Source organism: Plecotus auritus, assembly GCF_963455305.1.
Source record: "Plecotus auritus genome assembly, chromosome: 2".
Classification (NCBI taxonomy): Eukaryota; Metazoa; Chordata; class Mammalia; order Chiroptera; family Vespertilionidae; genus Plecotus; species Plecotus auritus.
The window spans coordinates 168383265-168401690 of record NC_137771.1 but is presented as its reverse complement, the minus strand read 5'-3'; the positions used below and the strand labels follow the sequence as shown (position 1 = coordinate 168401690).

Below are 18426 nucleotides of genomic sequence, written 5' to 3'. Positions count from 1 at the left end.
GGCGTCTCTGCCACCTTGTGCAGAGGAGGCGAGTCCCAGCGGACGAGGCAGGTCGCAGCAGGGGAGGGCAGTTGGGGGCGATTGGGCCAGCAGGGGAGCGGTTAGGGGGTAATCAGGCTGACAGGCAGAAGCGGTTAGAGGCAGACAGGCAGGCAGGTGAGCGGTTAGGAGCTAGCAGTCCTGGATTGTGAGAGGGATGTCCAACTGCAGGATCGGGCCTAAATCGGCAGTCAGACATCCCCCAAGGGATCCCAGATTGGATAGGGTGCAGGCTGGGCTGAGGGACAACCCTCCCCCAGTGCATGAATTTCATGCACCGGGCCACTAGTTTTTTATAAATAGAAAGCATATCCTATCTAATAAAGAGGGAATATGCTAATTGACCATCACTCCATCACAAAGATGGCTGCACCCAAAGCTGAGGCCAAGTTCCTATAAGGAGCCCTAAAAATCAGCAGGGACCTGTGGCTATGCCCTCCCCCACCCCCGTGGGGCTTGACAGGGGACCTCAGGCTGCACCCCCCACCCGGCAGGGCTTGACAGGGGACCTCAGGCCACGCCCCCCAGCCCCAGTGCCAGGCCAGGGGACCTCAGGCCATGCCTCCCACCCCCCATTGGGATAGATCCAGAACCGGCCAGTCCCACCCTTGTCAAGCCCAGCCAGGCAGAGGGGCACAGCCTCAGGTCCCCTGGCCCAGTGCTGGGGTGGGGGGTGCGGTCTGAGGTCCCCCAGCCTGGTGCCAGGGTGGGGGGTGCGGCCTGAAGTCCCCTGTCAAGCCCCACCTGGTGTGGGAAGTGCATCTTGAGGTCCCCTGCCAAGCCTCGCAGGGCGGGGGGCATGGCCTCAGTATTAGTCCATTTACTACCATAAAAAATAGACACATCTATTGTAAAAAGTTAAAATTTATCAAAACTTAACACACAGAAACACTTTTAGACCATACATGAAACCATTTGCAATGGAGAGAAATGTAAACGTAAAGATAAAATATTAAATCATAACTGTATAAACTTAACTGTAGTACATAGTGTACTAATGTAATAATTTCATCACCACCTCCTATTGCTATTGTGCAAGTGTTGTGAGGAGCACTTAAAATGCCCGTGACACGTCCTAGCCGGTTTGGCTCAGTGGATAGATCCTTGGTCTGCGGACTGAAGGGTCTTGGATTCTATTACGTTCAAGGGCACATGCCCAGGTTGCGGGCTCGATCCCCAGTTGGGGGGCATGCAGGAGGCAGCCAATAAATGATTCTCTCTCATAGATGTTTCATCTCTCTCTCCCTCTCCCTTCCTCTCTGAAATCAATAAAAAAATATATTTTTAAAAATGCCCGTGACACTAATCTTCTTCTTGTGAACAGATTGTCTCTGCAGTAAATTGGATTTTGCAGTAAAAAAATGATCTCATGGCTTTTGCGTATATATTATTTTAAATTTTATGGCAATTCTATATGCCAGTGGTTAACAAATCTCTCCTGTCCCTGCATTTCTGCCTGCCTGGCCTGGGGGAGGTTGTCTTCTTCACCTGTGGCCTCAAGTACAACTTTGAGCAGATCCTCTTCTGGAGACCTGACTCTCTGTTTCTCAATGAGTGGAGCCTCAAGGCTGAGTACAAACGTGGGGGGCAACAGCTAGAGTTGGCCCAGCGCCTCAGCAACCACATCCTGTGGATTGGCATCGCCATCTTCCTGCTGTGCCCCCTCATCCTCATCTGGCAGATCCTCTGTCTATGCTGAGGTGCTGAAGCAGGAGTCTGGGTCCCTGGGAGCACGTTGCTGGTTACTCTATGGCCACTGCTACCTCTGCCACTTCAACGAGCTGGAGCATGAGCTGCAGTCCTGTCTGAACTGTGGCTACAAGCCAGCCTCCAAGTACATGAATTGCTTCTTGTCACCTCTGCTGACACTGCTGGCCAACGATGTGCCTTTGCTGGCTCCATCCTGGCTGTGCTTATTGCCCTCACCATCTACGACGAAGATGTGTTAGCTGTGGAACACGTCCTCACCACTGTCACACTCCTGGGGGTTACTGTGACCGTGTGCAGGTCCTTTATCCCGGACCAGCACATGATGTTCTGCCCTCAGCAGCTGCTCCGCATGATCCTCGCTCACATCCACTACATGCCTGACCACTGGCGGGGTAATACCCACTGTTGCAGACCCAGAACGAGTTTGCCCAGCTCTTCCAGTACAAGGCAGTGTTCATCTTGGAGGAGTTACTGAGCCCCATTATCACACCCCTCACCCTCATCTTCTGCCTGCGTCCACGGGCCCTGGAAATTATAGACTACTTCTGCAATTTCACTGTGGAGGTCGTTGATGTTGGAGATACCTGCTCCTTTGCCCAGATGGATGTTTGCCAGTATGGGCATTCCCAGTGGCTATCTGCTGGTCAGACCGAGGCTGCAGTGTACCAGCAAGCTGAGGGCGGGACAGCAGAGTTGTCACTCATGCACTTTGCCATCACCAACCTGGCTGGCAGCCACCACATGAGAGCATGGCCTTCCTGAGTTTCCTCAAGGAGCAGGTTCAGCAGGATGGAGTAGCTGCTGGCCTTGCCCAAGGTGGTCTACTCCCTGAAAATGCCCTATGTCCATCCAGTCCTTACAGTCTGAGCCATTGAGCCTTATTGCAAATGTGGTAGCTGGCTCATCTTGCTATGGCCCTTCACTTCCCAGAGACCTGCAGGGTTCCAGACACAGGACTGAAGTCGTCTCTGCCTCCTTCTCCCCTCTGCAACCTGGTCAAGTTTCCACGGGCTGGGCTCCCAGTACCATAACAGGCCCAGTATCATGCCAGGACAGCCAGCTCTTGGAGCAGTGTGTGGGAAGGACAGCTGCAGAGCCTGGTGCTGTCAGAATATACATCCACTGAAATGAGCCTGCATGCCCTCTACATGCACCATCTCCACAAGCAGCAGGCCCAGGCCGAGAGGAATGTGTGGCACCACCAGGAGAGTGATGACAGTGGGGTGAGTACTCCTGAAGAGGGAGGAGAGGGTGCCTGGCACCCTCAACCTATCTCCCTCTCTGTCAGCTATCCCTGTGCTGCTGCATCCCGGCCTGGAGCATCTGAGACCACTGCCCTGCAAGGGGGCTTCCAGAGGCATTGTGGGGGCATCACAGATCCTGGCACAGTGCCCCAGGCTCCCTCTCACTTCTCTCGGCTGCCCCTTGGCAAGTGGACTGAAGATGGACAGTCAGCATCAAAGCACCCAGAGCCCGTTCCTGAGGAGGGCTCTGAGGAGAGCTCTGAGGATGAGCTTTCCCCTAAGGTGCACAAGGTCTAGAAAAGGCTGGGGAGGGTCCGTATGCCCCAGGATGGAGGTATCTATTGCCCTGCCATCCCATCCACCTGCCATGGAGGGCTTCTCTGAGTGTTGCCTGGCTCCATGTGTATGGTGTTAATGTGTCCGTGCCTGGCCAAGAGAGGTACGAATACTGGGCTCACCACAGACCCAGGAGAGAAATTGGGGGCCTAGGAACCAGAGCACACAGGACTCTAGCCTCATCCCCAGAACCCACTTGGCTGAGTGTGGTGCTAGAAACTGGTCCCCAGCCCAGCCCCAGTACTGCTACATTTGCATCTACCCTTACGAGTCTCCAGAGAACTGCCTACCATAGTAGCTGCCAACCTGTGCCAACTGTGGAGTGGGGAGGTTGGGCCTGGACCCTCAACCTCTGTGGCCTCCCTCTCTTCACCCTGAACAGATGAGCAGCTCAGGCCGTGGCCCTTACCTCACCCTCAGTTCTCTCTGAGTGCTACAGCCTGCTCACCCCTCCCTTTCCTGCACATCACTGGCATGTTAGCTGCTTGCTATGGTTCTGTTCGCTTGTTTCCCTTCTGTTCAGCTTTTGATTTGCGTTGGCGTAGAGGCCCTAGCTCCCAGCTCCTCTCACCCTATCTTTTGACACTAAGGATGGTTTCTAAATTATAGGAGCAGGATGGACATTTTTTTGCTACCTTGTCCAATTTTTTAGATAGGCCCCTGGGAACATATCAAATTCTTGTGATATTAGACAATGTCCCTGGCCAGCCAGAAACTCATGAGTTCAACACTGAATGGGTTGTTGTGGTCTACTTGCCCCCCAAACACAACGCTTTTAATTCAACCTCCTGATCAGGGGATAGTAAGGATCTATAAGGCTCATTGCACATGGTACTCTGTGGGAAAAAACTGTCAACACTATGGAAGAGAACTCTGCTAGAACATCATGAAAGTCTAGAAGGATCACACCACTGAAGATGCTATTGTTGTTACAGAGAAATTTGTGAAAGCCATCTAACCAGAAAACAATAAATTCCTGCTGGAGAAAACTGTGTCCAGATGTTGTGCAAGACTCCACAAGATTTATGACAGAGCCAATCAAAGAAACCATGAAAGAGATTGTGAATATGGCCAAAAAAGGGTGGGGGGGCGGGGTGTGAAGAGTTTCAAGTATCTTGAAGAAGATAACTTGATGAAGATGAGTGCTTCCGAACCAATGCCAGAGAATGAAGAAGAAGACATAAAAAAGCAGTGCCAGGAAACAAACTGACATTAGACACCTGGCAGAAGGGTTCCAGGTATTAAGACTGCTTTGACTTCTTTTACAGCATGGGCCCTTCTATGGTGTGGGCACTGAAACTAAAGCAGACAGTGGAAGGCTTGGTACCACAGAGACACATATTTAGAGAAATGAAAAGCAAAAAAGTCAGAAACTACAATGTATTTCTGTAAAGTTATTCTGAGTGTGCCTGCCTCTTCTGCCTTCCCTTTCACTTCCTCTACCTCTTCTGCCTCTGCCACCTCTGAGACAGCAAGACCAACCCCTCCTCCGTCTCCTCCTCCTCAGCTTACTCAGTGTGAAGATGATGAGATTGAAAACTTTTATGATGATCCACTTCCACTTAATGAATAATAAATAACCATCATGCCATACATTGAGTGAACTTATCTGTTGTGTATGTGTGTGAGTGTCTTCATGTGAAAATATAATAACTGTGTGACAGGAACTGTATGAGACGTTTTTGGGTCATCTTCATTGCCTAATTATTCATCATGAGCAAGACTTGTATTGAAATGATAGCCTGTCCTTACATAGGCATAAGGTGAATGATATATAATGTAAAATTAATAATGTGTTAGTTTTCTTACTGTTTTATAAATGCTTTAAAATTATATTACTGTACAATATGCTAATGTGTATCAGGCTATTATCATAGGTAATCGGTTTAAAAAAACTGTAACAGTGTTTCTACTGTCTTATGAATATGTCTGTTACTATATGCCATAAAAATTTTATAACAGTTCATTTATTAGTGTGCAGACTAGACTACAGGTGGTCCTTGGGTTACATCAGACTCAACATACGTTGTTTCGTGGTTATGTTGCCATCTCTCATTTATTTATTAAAAAAAATGTTCCGTCATTTCGACGTATGTACATATGTGCTTTATGTTTTTTATTATTTATTTACTACAAGTAAAGGTCAGGAATTGTTAACTTTCTTTTAAAATTTTTTTACTGTTTCACTTCATTACTGCTGTGTATGTGCTCCATGTGAGTGAGGAGGTAGGTGCTTATGTAGGTGGGTTCCGACTTACGGCAAAAATCGCATTTTGTCGCCACCGTAGGAACGGATCTCCGACATAACCCTAGGACCTACTGTATCTAGTATAATCATAGACTGCCATCAAACAAGTGTATTGCTGCTGCTTTATTATCAGAGCATGAATTGTTATATCTGTAAGTAAATGAGTTTCTTTTTCACATATTTCATTAAAAAAATGTTTTTATTGTTTTTTAGAGAGAGAGGAAGGGAGAGGGAGAGGGAGAGATAGAAACATTGATTAGAGAGAAATATTCATCGGCTTGCCTCCTGCTTGCAACCCAGACATGTTACTGGGAATTGAACCAGTAACCTCTTGGTGCATGGTTTGATGCTCAACCACTGAACTATACAGGCCAGGATTACATCTTTCTTTTTAAATATATTTTTATTGATTTCAGAGAGGAAGCGAGAGGGAAAGGGAGATAGAAACAAGAATGATGAGAGAAACATCGATCGGCTTGCCTCCTTCACGCTCCACACTGCAACCCAAGCATGTGCTCCGACTGGGAATCAAACCGTGACCTCCTGGTTCATAGGTTACTCAACCACTGAGCCATGCTGGCTGGGCACATCTTTCATTTTTAATGTCTAGTGTTACTAATACATATACTATCACAGTGTTTTGTATCATATGAGACAATATTGATATAGGTACTGACAGACAATTCATCTTGTAAACATATGATGTAAACTTAGGGTATCAATATAGTATAGTACTATAAAAGTATTTCTCTTCCTTATGATTTTCTTAACATTTTCTTTTTTTAAGCTTACTTTACTGTAATAAAACAGTATAAAAACATATAACATGCAAAATATGTGTTAATTGATTATATTATTAGTAAGAAGACTTCTAGTCAACAATAGGAATTTTGGGGGAGTCAAAAGTTAAACATGGATTTTCTACTGCGTGTGGGGTCTGTGCCTGTAACTCCTGTGTTGTTCAAGGTCCATCTGTGCATGTTATTGTAACTTCCTTTCTTTAGGTCTTACTTTTGAGGAGAGGGATATCATTGAAGGAGCCTTCCGTCAAGGTCAGATTCGAGTCTTGGCAGCAACTTCTACTCTTTCATCTGGGGTGAATTTACCTGCACGTCGTGTAATTATTCGGACTCCTATTTTCAGTGGTCGAACTCTAGATATTCTTACTTATAAGCAGATGGTTGGTCGTGCTGGCAGGAAAGGAGTAGACACAGTAGGTGAGTTTGAATTTAATTTCAATAGCATTGCAGATGGACAGTGTCGTTCTACTTGAAATTTGATTAGTCCCTGGCAACCCAGTTCTCATTATGCTGTGTTTGTTATCCAACACACTAATGTCATCCTTTTGGATTTACTTAATACCAATAATGTAAGTCATTTTTCATATATTGTCAACCATTGATTTTCTACTAAGGTGGAATTAAGATTTTCTTTTGTATTATATATATACTGTGAAATGATTCAGTATTATCTTAATCAAGTGAATTATCACATTAGCTAGAATATGTTTAATTTCCAGTATAGTCTTTTATTTAGTGTTAATGAAGGGAGTAATTTTCTTCCTTTTTTTCTTTAATTTTGATGTCCAATTCTCTATTTTTTTCTTTTTAATATATCTTTAGTGATTTCAGAGAGGAAGGGAGAGGGAGAGATAGAAAGAAACATCAACGATGAGAGAGAATCATTGATTGGCTGCCTCCAGCTTGCCCCACACTAGGGATTGAGCCTGCAACCCTGGTATGTGCCCTGACCATGACCTCCTGGTTCATAGGTTGACACTCAACCACTGAGCTATGCCAACTGGACTCTTTCTTTTTTAAAAATTGATTTTAGAGAGAGAGAAACATCGATATAAGAGAGTAACTTTGATTGGTTGCCTCCCATCGGGGATTGAACCCACAACCTGGGTATGTGCCCTGACCAATAATTGAACCCACCACCTTTTAGTGTACAGGACAGTGCTCCAACCAACTGAGCCATACCGGCCAGGGTGAAAGGAGTAATGTTCATGGATATTTTATTTAAAATAATATGTAATATATATATATTAATTCTAACATCCTACATTATTCTGGGTGTGACTGAATTGTTATGAGTCTTCTAACTTTAAAGAAATTTTGGACGTCTACTTCGGAACATGGTGGAGGTCAGGACTGGAATGAGGGTGAGAGTGTGAACAGGTGAGAGGTACCTGTGTGTGGGTGTTCTGTGGGTGGGAAGGGAGGGGTAGGGGGAGAGATGGGCAGGTTTGGATGCTCCTGGCAGAGGAGTTACTGGCTGCCATGTGCTGCTCGGCCACGTGCTTCTCTCCACATGCTTCTCTCCAAAGGGTCTTCCAGGGAGGAGGCTGTGAGGAGCAGCCCTGCCCCAGTGCTCCTAGGCCACAGACAAATGTTCTTGGCCCTAATGCTGGTACTCAAAGCCCCCTGAACACAGACCAGACATAGCAGCTCAGTGTGCCATGGCGGACCCCCCAGCTGCCTTGACAAGCAGTGCCCGGCCTACCCCCATCATATTGGCGAGTGGCGTGCCCAGCCTTCCTCCTCTGTGAGTGGAGCACCTGGCCTGCCCCCTCCACCAGCAGAGCAGCGCCTGGCCTGCATCCTCCACCAGTGGAGTAGTGCCTAGCCCAGCCAACCTCCTCCACAAATGGGGCATTGCCCGACGTCACTCTTCACCAGTGGAGCAGTGTCCAGTTATCCCCTACACCAGTAGAGCACTCCACCAGCAGCGCCCAGCCTGCCTTGTCACCTTGACACTTGGCCCGCCTGGACATAGGGACCTGCTGCCCTACCCAGCATGCCCAATCCGGTGCCCCTAGAAAATGGCCCCCACCACCTTGATATAGTGTGCCTGGCCCTGCTACCATGACCCAAGGCCCTAAGATGCACGAAACTGCCACATCAACTGCTTGTGCCTGACGCAGCACCCTTGTACAAATGGCCCTGCCACCTGCCACTACCCGGTTGACGTGACCTGATGCCCCTGGGTGCACGGACCTGCCACAGTGACCAGGAGCCTAATCAATTGTCACCAGAAGATTGGACCCACCATTGCAACCAGGTGCAACCAGTCACTTCTGGATGCATGGACCTGCCCCATGACCCTGCCTGCCTCACGCAGCACTCCAGACTACCAGACTGCTAAAATGGAAAGACAAAGAAACAACCACCAAATGAAATAAAAGGAGCAGTCACCAGAAAAGGAACTAAATGAAATGGAGGCAAGCAATTTGTCAGATAAATAATTCAAAGTAATTGTTATAAGGGTGCTCAAACAATTTAGTGAGAACTATAAGTAACTCATTATAAGAAACTTAATGAGAACTATACCAACATGAAAAAAGAGGTTAAAACAATGAATAAGAGTCAAGCAGAAATGAAGAATGACATAGCTGAAATAAAGAATATCCTGGAAGTATTCAACAATAGACTAGAAGAAGCTGAGGACCAAATCAGCGAATTAGAAGACAAGGTAGGAAAAAAATACCTATTCAGAGCAGCAATTGGAAAAAGAAATTAAAAAGCAAGAGGAGACTTTAAGGGATCTTTGGGACACCAAGAGGCATAACAACATCATAATAGGGGTGCTAGACGGAGAAAAAGTTGAGCAAGGACTAGAAAACCTGTTTGAAGAAATAATGACAGAAAACTTCCCTGACCTAGTGAAGGAAAAAGTCACACAAGCCCAGGAAACACAGAGATCCCAAAGAAGATGAACCCAAAAAGACCCACACCAAAACACATCATAATTACAATGGCAAACATTAAAGACATCTGTAATACTTTCAATAATAAGGATAAATAAATAAAAATTTGGAGGAACATTCTCTGTTACTTTATCTTTCTTTTGTAGGAGGTAGTTTATTGACTTCAACATTATACCAAATTTCAAATACATAGGCAAACAGTTCTGTGGCTATTGAAGTGAAATTTGCATATCCAGGAGAAAGGGGACAATCTTAATGGGAAAACAGGTGGGGTATTCTGGGCACAAAAAGCTGGGCAGTATACCGAGGAAGTGACTTTTAGAATAACTTGATTTGCCATATGAGGTCCCTAAATACAGTCGATCCTCATATTTGGTGGATCTCATATTTATGAATTTGCTTACTTACTCAAATTTATTCATAACCCCCAAATCAACACTTGTTGGGCTTTCATGGATATGTGCAGAGCCATGAAGAATTTGAGTCTCTGGAAGCACACATGGCTCTGTACCTCTTGCTTTGGCTCTCACACTGTAAACAAGCATCCTTTTCATGGTCTGTTTAGTGCCACAGTCTTACATTTTTGGGCTTTTTGGCGACTTAACTGTTTAACGTGACCCCTAAGCATAGTGCTGAAATACAGTTATTATCTAGTGTTCCTAAGTGCAAGAAGGCTGTGATGTGCTGTATAGTGGAAATAAGTGTATTAGATAAGCTTTGTTCAGCCATGAGATATAGTACTGTTGACTGGAAGTTTAATATTAATAAATCAATAGCACATCTACACTAATAAAAGAGAAGTATGCAAATTTACTGTCACTCCACAATGCCCACCAGCCAATCAGGAGTGAGTATGCAAATTAATCCCAACAAAGATGACGGTGGTCCTGCCGCCCAGCTGCTCCTGGTCTCTGAGCAGCCAGGCCGGGCGGGACGCCTGCTATGAGGGAGAGGGCGGGGGGCAGAGGGAGCTACAGAAGTGGCGCTCCAGCTGGAGCGAAGACTGAAGGTCCAGCCAGAGCAAAGAAGGAAGGCGGCGGCCAGAGCAAAGGCCTGGGTCCCGGGTGCCGGAGGAAAACTGGTGCTGGCAGCCAGGGGAAGGAAGGCTTATTGCATGAATCTTCGTGCAATGGGCCTCTAGTATTAAATAAGGTCTGTTTAGACAGAAACATACTTAAGACAAGATTTTATTGCAAATGTTGAGTTAGAGGCTTGCAGGAAGCTAGCCCTGTATCTCCCCTAGGAGCAATGGTTCAATATTCCCTAATTCAGTTTGTGGTGGCTACAGAACATAACTACCACAAATAATAAAAATTGGCTATAACTTATTAGTGACTGAATTAGTTAGAATATAAGTTTGCTGCTGTAACAAAAGCCAACGTAACAAGTGTTTAAACGAGGTAGAAGTTAGTTTCTTTTCATATACCAGTACAGTCTGGGACTGATATTGTGACGCCAGTGTCAGGGACCAAGTTTTCTAGTTTGTTTTTCCATGTTCAGCAATGTGGTTTCTATCCTATGGTGCAAGATAACTACTCTAGTCTCTGTCAGCACATCTGCATTTTAGACTTCCAGAAGGGGAGATGAGGAAGTAAAGAACATGTTCTGCCCTTTTAAGAAGATGGACACCAATTTGGCTCTGGATAGTGTTGGCCTGTGGACTTAAGGGTCCCAGATTCGATTCTGGTCAAGGGCACATGCCTGCATTGTAGGCTCAATCCCCAGTAGGGGGCATGCAGGAGGCAGATGATCAGTGATTCTCATTATTGATGTGTCTATCTCTCTCCCTCTCCCTTCTCTGAAATCAGTAAAAAAATATATATTTATTTTTTTAAAAGATATACATAGTATTTTTCTTCACATACAATTAGTTACATGGTTACTTTTATCAATTTCAATGGAAGCTGGGGAATATAAAATCTTTAGCTGACTGGCCATGTACCCAACTGACCCTTAGGGGTTTTATTTTATTTTTAAAATTATTATTATTTTAACCCTCACCTGAGAATATTTTTCCCATTGCTTTTAAATAGAGTGGAAGGACAGGGGGAGGAAGGGAGAGAGAGAGAGAGAGAAGAGAGAGAGAGAGAGAGAGAGAGAGAGAGAGAGAGAGAGAGAGAGAGAGAGAAAGAGAAAGAAAGAAAAACATTGATGTGAGAGGGAAACATTGATGGGTTGCCTCCTGCATGTGCCTCAAGTGGGGCTGGGGATTGAGCCTGCAACCATGATGGGAAATGAAACCTGAGACCCTTGGGTGCATGGGCTGAGTCTCTAACCACTGAGAAAACCAGCCAGGGCCATTTTTTAATATATATATATATATATATATTTTTAAACTAGAGGCCCATGCATGAAATTCATGCACGGGAGGGGGTTGTCCCTCAGTCCAACCTGAACCATCTCCAGTCTGGGATTCCTCTCACAATCCAAGAGCTGGCTCCCAAGCACTCACCTGCCTGCCTGCCTGATTGCCCCTAATTGCTTCTGTCTGCCAGCCTGATCACCCCCTAACCCAGGGGTGGGCAAACTTTTTGACTCGAGGGCCACAATGAGTTCTTAAACTGGACTGGAGGGCCGGAACAAAAGCATGGATGGAGGGTTTGTGTGAACTAATATAAATTCAAAGTAAAGGAGCGGAGGGGAGAGCAAGAGAACCAGATAGAACAGCCGGATCCGGCCCGCAGGCCATAGTTTGCCCAAGGCTGCCCTAACCACTCCCCTGCCAGCCAGATCTATGCCTAACTGCTCCCTGCAGGCCTGGTTGCCCCCAAATGCCCTCCCCTGCTGGCCTGGTCACTCCTAACTCCCCTCCCCTGCAGGCCTGGTCTCCCCTAACTGTACTCCCCTGCAGGCCTGGTCACCCCCAACTGCCCTCCCCTGCTGACCCGGTCACCCCTAACTTCCCTCCCTTGCCAGTCCGGTTGCCCCTAACTGCCCTCCCTTGCTGGCCCCATTTCCCCTAACTGCCCTCCCCTGCAGGCCTGGTCACCCCTAACTGCCCTCCCCTGCAGGCCTGGTTCCCCCCCCCCCAACTGCCCTCCCCTGCAGGCCTGATCACCCCCAACTGCCCTTCCCTGCTGGCCATCTTGTGGCAGCCATCTTGTGTGTTGGAGTGATGGTCAATTTGCATATTAGGCTTTTATTATATAGGATATATTTTATTGATTTTTTTACAGAGAGGAAGGGAGAGGGTAGAGAGTTAGAAACATCGATGAGAGAGAAACATCGATCAGCTGCCTCCTGCACACCTCCTACTGGGGACGTGCCCGCAACCAAGGTACATGCCCTTGACCGGAATCGAACCCGGGACCCTTCAGTCTGCAGGCCGACACTATCCACTGAGCCAAACAGGTCAGGGCTAATAAAATATTTTTATTGATTTCAGAGAGGAAGGGATAGGGAAAGAGAGATAGAAACATCAATGATGATAATCATTGATTGGCTGCCTCCTGCACGCCCCCTACTGGGGATTGAGCCTGAAACCCGAGCACATGCCCTTGACTGGAATGGAACCTTGGACCCTTCAGTCCACAGGCCAAGGCTTTATCCACTGAGTCAAACCAGCTAGGGCCAGGGCTATTTTATTTTTAAGTTTAAAAAAAATATTTTTCAATTACCTTTGATATCCAATATTATTTTTATTAGTTTCATGTGCACAGCATAGTGGTTAAACAATTACATAATTTTCAAAGTGATAAAAAATATATGTCTTGCTTCTAAGCTAATGGAAAAAAGGCAAAGTGCTTTTTTCTGTGTTTGCTACTTTCCAATTGCCTTCAGGTCAAATTAATCCTTAATATGAAGAAAGTGGCATATTTTAGTGTGGCATATATATTCTGATCCCCTACAATCCAAAGTTCAGAAAATAAAACATTAGCAATAATTTTTTGACCATGACAGTCACTATCATCTATTATTTCCTTTAAAACAAGTAAGCCAATTAAATTCTTTTTAGCCAGTATCTTATGGAAATGTGTTGAGATTTTGCAAACGTATGATTTTTTTGGTTATAGGTGAGAGTATCTTAATTTGTAAGAACTCTGAGAAATCAAAAGGCATAGCTTTACTTCAGGGATCTCTAAAACCTGTTCGGAGCTGTCTGCGAAAAAGAGAAGGAGAAGAAGTAACTCCGAGCATGATAAGAGCTATTCTGGAGGTAAGACTGTTCGCTAAATTACCACTTGCTCTTTTGTACCTATACTTCAATGGTAGAACTTTATATGTGAAAAATTTTAGCTTGTGTTTCTTTATGAGGTTATTTAGAGCCTTCCCAAGTCTGAATCTCTTCTATTTTATATAGTTACTAGAGGCCCGGTGCACAGATTCGTGCACCAGTGGGGCGCTCCATGTGACCTGCGGAGATTGGGCCAAAACTGGCAGTCCAACATCCCCCAAGGGATATAGTAGTGTGTGAAGTGGTAGGCAGCCAGGGAGGAGCCGGATCCCGAGCTCGGGCCTGGTGCCATGCCTCTCCTGCTCATCCTGGCCCCGCTGTGCCTGCTGCTGCTGCCGCTCAGAAGGCTCGCTGCCGCTCTGCTGTGGCCTCCACACGCCTGTCCTAGGGCAATACTGGTGCGCCCATGACTGAGAAATGGCCACGGGCTCACGCCCAGTCAGTCCCAATGCTGGTCCCAATCCGATCCCGGTCCACAGGGGGAGTGTCTGCGGGAGAGGCTTGTGCCACTGCAGCGGCGCTCGCCAGCCGTGAGCCCAGTGTCTGGCGCCTGTCGGTCAGCTGAGCGGCACTCCTGCACTGACCACTAGGGCAGCTCCTGCATTAAGCATCTGCCCCCTGGTGGTCAGTGTGCGTCATAGTGACTGGTCTAATGGTTGAATGGCCGCTTAGGCTTTTATACATAGATTAGAGGCCAGGTGTACAAAATTCGTGCATGAGGGAGGGTGTCCCTCAGCCCAGCCTGCACCCTCTCCAATCTGGGACATCCCTCTCACAATCTAGGACTGCTGGCTCTCAACTGCTCATCTGTCTGCCTGCCTGATTGCCCCTAACCACTTCTGCCTGCCAGCCTGATCACCCCCTAACCACTCCCCTGCCAGCCTGATCGACGCCTAACTGCTCCCCTGCCAGCCTGGTCACTCCCAACTGCCTTGCCAGTCCGGTTCCCCCTAACTGCCCTCCTCTGCAGGCCTGATCGCCTCCAACTGCCCTTCCTTGCATGCCTGGTTCCTCCCAACTGCTCTCCCCTGCAGGCCTGGTCACTCTCAACTGCCCTCCCCTGCAGGCCTGGTTGCCCCCAACTGTCCTCCCCTGCAGGCCTGATCACCCCCAACTGTCCTCTACTGCTGGCCATCTTGTGGTGGCCATCTTGTGTGTTGGAGTGATGGTCAATTTGCATATTATTTATTATGTAGAATTTTCTGGAATTTCATACAGCTAGTGCTATATCAATCCATTTCAAAACTGCATTAAAATCCATATACCAGATGGTTCTTTTTATTTTTTATATATGGTTTTATTTATTTTCTGAATAAAGGTGGACCCTAGTTTCTCCATCTAGATCAGGGGTGGGCAAACTTTTTGACTCGAGGGCCACAATGGGTTCTTAAACTTGACTGGAGGGCCGGAACAAAAGCATGGATGGAGTGTTTGTGTGAACTAATATAAATTCAAAGTAAAGGAGCGGAGGGGAGAGCAAGAGAACCCTCCGCTCTTTCGGCTCCGTGGGCCAGATAGAACAGCCGAACGGGCCGGATCCGGCCCATGGGCCATAGTTTGCCCACGGCTGATCTAGATAATACCTGTTAACATTAAAATAATACCAAATTACAAATACACTGATTAGAAGTTTCAAACAGTATGGAAAGATTTAAAGTGAAAAATAAAACTCTCTGCTTATATTCCTTAAAGGTAACCCCCTTCAAATGTTTCATTAATTTATCCAGAAAAGTGTTCTATTCATATATCAGCATGCATGTCTTGCTATTGACTTTAGTAGTGGTGCTGGGGTACTTATGCCTTTACTCAGACTCTACTTTATTTCTCAATTAAAAAAAAAAAGAAAGAAAAGAATTGTTAACATGGTATTGGTAAGGATGACAAAAGTAGGCACTCTCATATACTGCTATAACTCTTTTGGAGGACAACTTGTTCATACCTAGTAAGATTTAAAAAAATGCACATAGCCATTTATCCAGCAGATTTACATCTAGGAATTTAACCTAGGAATTTATTTGTGAAATTACATCAAATTAAATGTACAAGAATGCTTATTATTACACTGTTGGTAATAAGAAAAAACTGGAAACAACCAAAATAGCATTAATACTAAATAAATCGCCGAAACCGGTTTGGCTCAGTGGATAGAGCATCAGCCTGCGGACTGAAAGGTCCCAGGTTCGATTCCGGTCAAGGGCATGTACCTTGGTTGCGGGCATGTCCCCAGTAGGGGGTGTGCAGGAGGCAGCTGATTGATGTTTCTCTCTCATCGATGTTTCTAACTCTCTATCCCTCTCCCTTTCTCTCTGTAAAAAATCAATAAAATATATTTAAAAAATAAATAAATAAATCTTGGAAAAACTGAGATAACTCTGTTTAGGATGATTTGTTATGCTTCCAATATGTGTTAAGTTAAAGAAGGCAAGGGGCAAATCAGTATATGTAATAGAATAGTTGTAGGAAAATGATACCCGCAAGATGCACTGACTTCATCATTTTGTTTTGTTTTAATATATTTTTATTGATTTCAGAGAGGAAGGGAGAGAGAGAAACATCAATGATGAGAGAGAATTACTGATTGGCTGAACCTTGCACACCCCCCAATGGGATTGAGCCCACAACCTGGGCATGTGCCCTGGACGGGAATCAAACCCGGGACCCTTCAGTTCAAAGGCTGATGCTCTATCCATTGAGCCAAACCAGCTACAGCTGACTTCATCTTTTTCTACACCTATTCCCAACCCTTTTTCTGGTTAGGAAATATTCAATACTAGCATTTCTCTATGCCCACATACTTCAGAAAGAAGAATGAGAAGAATTATTTTGATTGTTGGCCATGAGCCATCACAACATCCTGTATATAGGTTGTTAGTTTCCACATTTCAGTAGATAATGATTCACTTATTTTCATTGATGAGAAAATGTGTCTACTTTTCTGGAAAACTTTTCTTGTTGTCATTAGATGTTGTCTACATTTATAATGAATGATGATAGAGGAGTTAGTAAAAAGTCTACATTAAGATGCTGATAACATTTTAAGAGAACAAAAATCACTTCATTTATTTTATATCACGAGGGCCTGCATATCTTATTAAAAAGTTACAGAAAACTTCAAACCTCTTGTATCAGATAATAGTTGGCGGAGTGGCAAGTACATCACAAGATATGCAGACTTATGCTTCTTGCACATTTTTGGCTGCAAGTATGAGAGAAGGGAAGCGGGGAATTCAGAAAAATCAAGATCCTGTTCAACTTGGAGCAATTGAGGCCTGTGTAATGTGGCTACTAGAAAATGAATTCATCCAGACTACTGAAGCTAGTGATGGAACAGAAGGTAACTATGAATTCTTAGTTTCCGTTTACTCACTTTTTCATCTTTAGTGAATTAGATGTGTGTGACTGATTAATAAAAGGAAATTGACTTTTCAAGCAGTTTAAAAGGAAATTAATTTTTCAAGGAGTGTGTCAACTCATTTTCAGTAAGTCAGTGTTGTGTTCAGCAACATCAGACAATTCGAATAGAGCCCGCTCATAAAGAATCCATGCATTGGGCAAGATTCTGTTTGTAAAATTTATCAGAGCCTAGAAGGTTAATTACAGAATACAAAAACTGTGTTGTTTTATTTTCAACATCTGATCTTTTATTTTCCCCAACTCCAAACTAGGAAAAGTGTATCATCCAACACATCTTGGGTCAGCAACTCTTTCTTCCTCGCTTTCTCCAGCTGATACTTTAGATATTTTTGCTGATCTCCAAAGAGCGATGAAAGGTTTTGTTTTAGAGAATGATCTGCATATTGTCTACCTGGTAAGTTCTGTTTTCTTTACTTTCATATTGGTGAAAATGGGGAGAAAAAATATGTAGAATCTTGAACATCAAAGATACCCTAAGAAAACATCTTGTATTGATAAGAAAGCAATGGTAAATCTAATGAACAGACTCAACACTCAAATGGAAAGGCCTTGACCCCAGCCCAAAATATTGGCAAATTAATATACATTTATGTTTTAAGTTAAATGAAAAATTTATATTTTGCATGTATTATTTGAATATTTAAGACTTTTATGTGATTCAAAAGTAAGAACTATTATCAAAAGGAATACTCAGTGAAGTCTGATATCCATATCTACCCCTTGCATGCCATTTCCATCCCCCTTATTATATAACTACTAGAGGTCCTGTGCATGAAATTCATGCATGGGTGCGGTCCCTAGGCCTGGCACGTGATCGAAACGTGAGCGTCTGGTGTGGAAGGGCAGGTCCCAGCTGACCTCTGGGCCCTGGGCAGCACCTGGGCCCCTGAGCCCCCATCTGCCCCCCTCTGCCTGAGTCACGGTGCCTGAGTCCCCACATGGAGATGCGGTGAGAGCAGCCATGGGCCGGGGTGCAGCGTGGGCTTCTGGGCCGCTCAGTGGCACCGTGCGGAAGCTGGGTGGGCAGAGCGCTCCTACACGAACCCACGGGCAGCCCGACTGGCCACTGTAGTCTCAGCGGCTGCAAAGGCCACACAGGTGCAGGGCGGGCTCTTCGTGGGCACTGGGCACCTGAGTGCGGGGGGGGGCTTCCCCAGCGTGCAAGCCCTGGTGTCCCAGGGAATGGTAGCAGGGGGAGTGAGAGCGAGCTTGGCGGACACCCCATATTCTCACCACACCTCTGTCCCCATCACCCTCAGTCCCAGGTAGCCAGCGAGAGGTCGCAGTGCATCGCCGACATCCACCATGTTCCGCGCCACTCCCTGGTGGTCAGCTAATGTCATAGTGAGCAGTCAAACTCCCGGTCTCCCTGCCGAACTCCCAGTGGAACAACCGCCTGAGGGGACGATTTGCATATTAGGCTTTTATTATATAGGACTAGAGGCCAGTGCATGAATTCATGCATGGTTGGGGTACAGCCGTCCGCCCCAATGGGGGCCAATGGAGGCCGGGCCGGTGGGGGGAGGGGATGTGGGACGTTGGCCAGCTGGCC

The 18426-nt window shown here is 45.8% G+C and overlaps 1 protein-coding gene and 1 pseudogene across 2 annotated transcripts in view; both read left to right on the top strand.

Annotated features, from left to right (window-relative positions):
• POLQ (DNA polymerase theta) overlaps positions 1 to 18426 on the top strand; it is a 120680-nt gene that overhangs the window by 18885 nt on the left and 83369 nt on the right. Inside the window, exons 9-12 of the mRNA XM_080658448.1 lie at positions 6582 to 6794; positions 13300 to 13442; positions 16590 to 16794; positions 17126 to 17268. Coding sequence (XP_080514574.1) covers positions 6582 to 6794; positions 13300 to 13442; positions 16590 to 16794; positions 17126 to 17268 — 704 coding nt within the window. The remainder of the gene's footprint in view (positions 1 to 6581; positions 6795 to 13299; positions 13443 to 16589; positions 16795 to 17125; positions 17269 to 18426) is intronic.
• LOC308242626 (autophagy-related protein 9A-like) lies at positions 1454 to 3290 on the top strand (annotated as a pseudogene). Its single transcript has one exon. The product of its transcript is annotated as an autophagy-related protein 9A-like (transcript).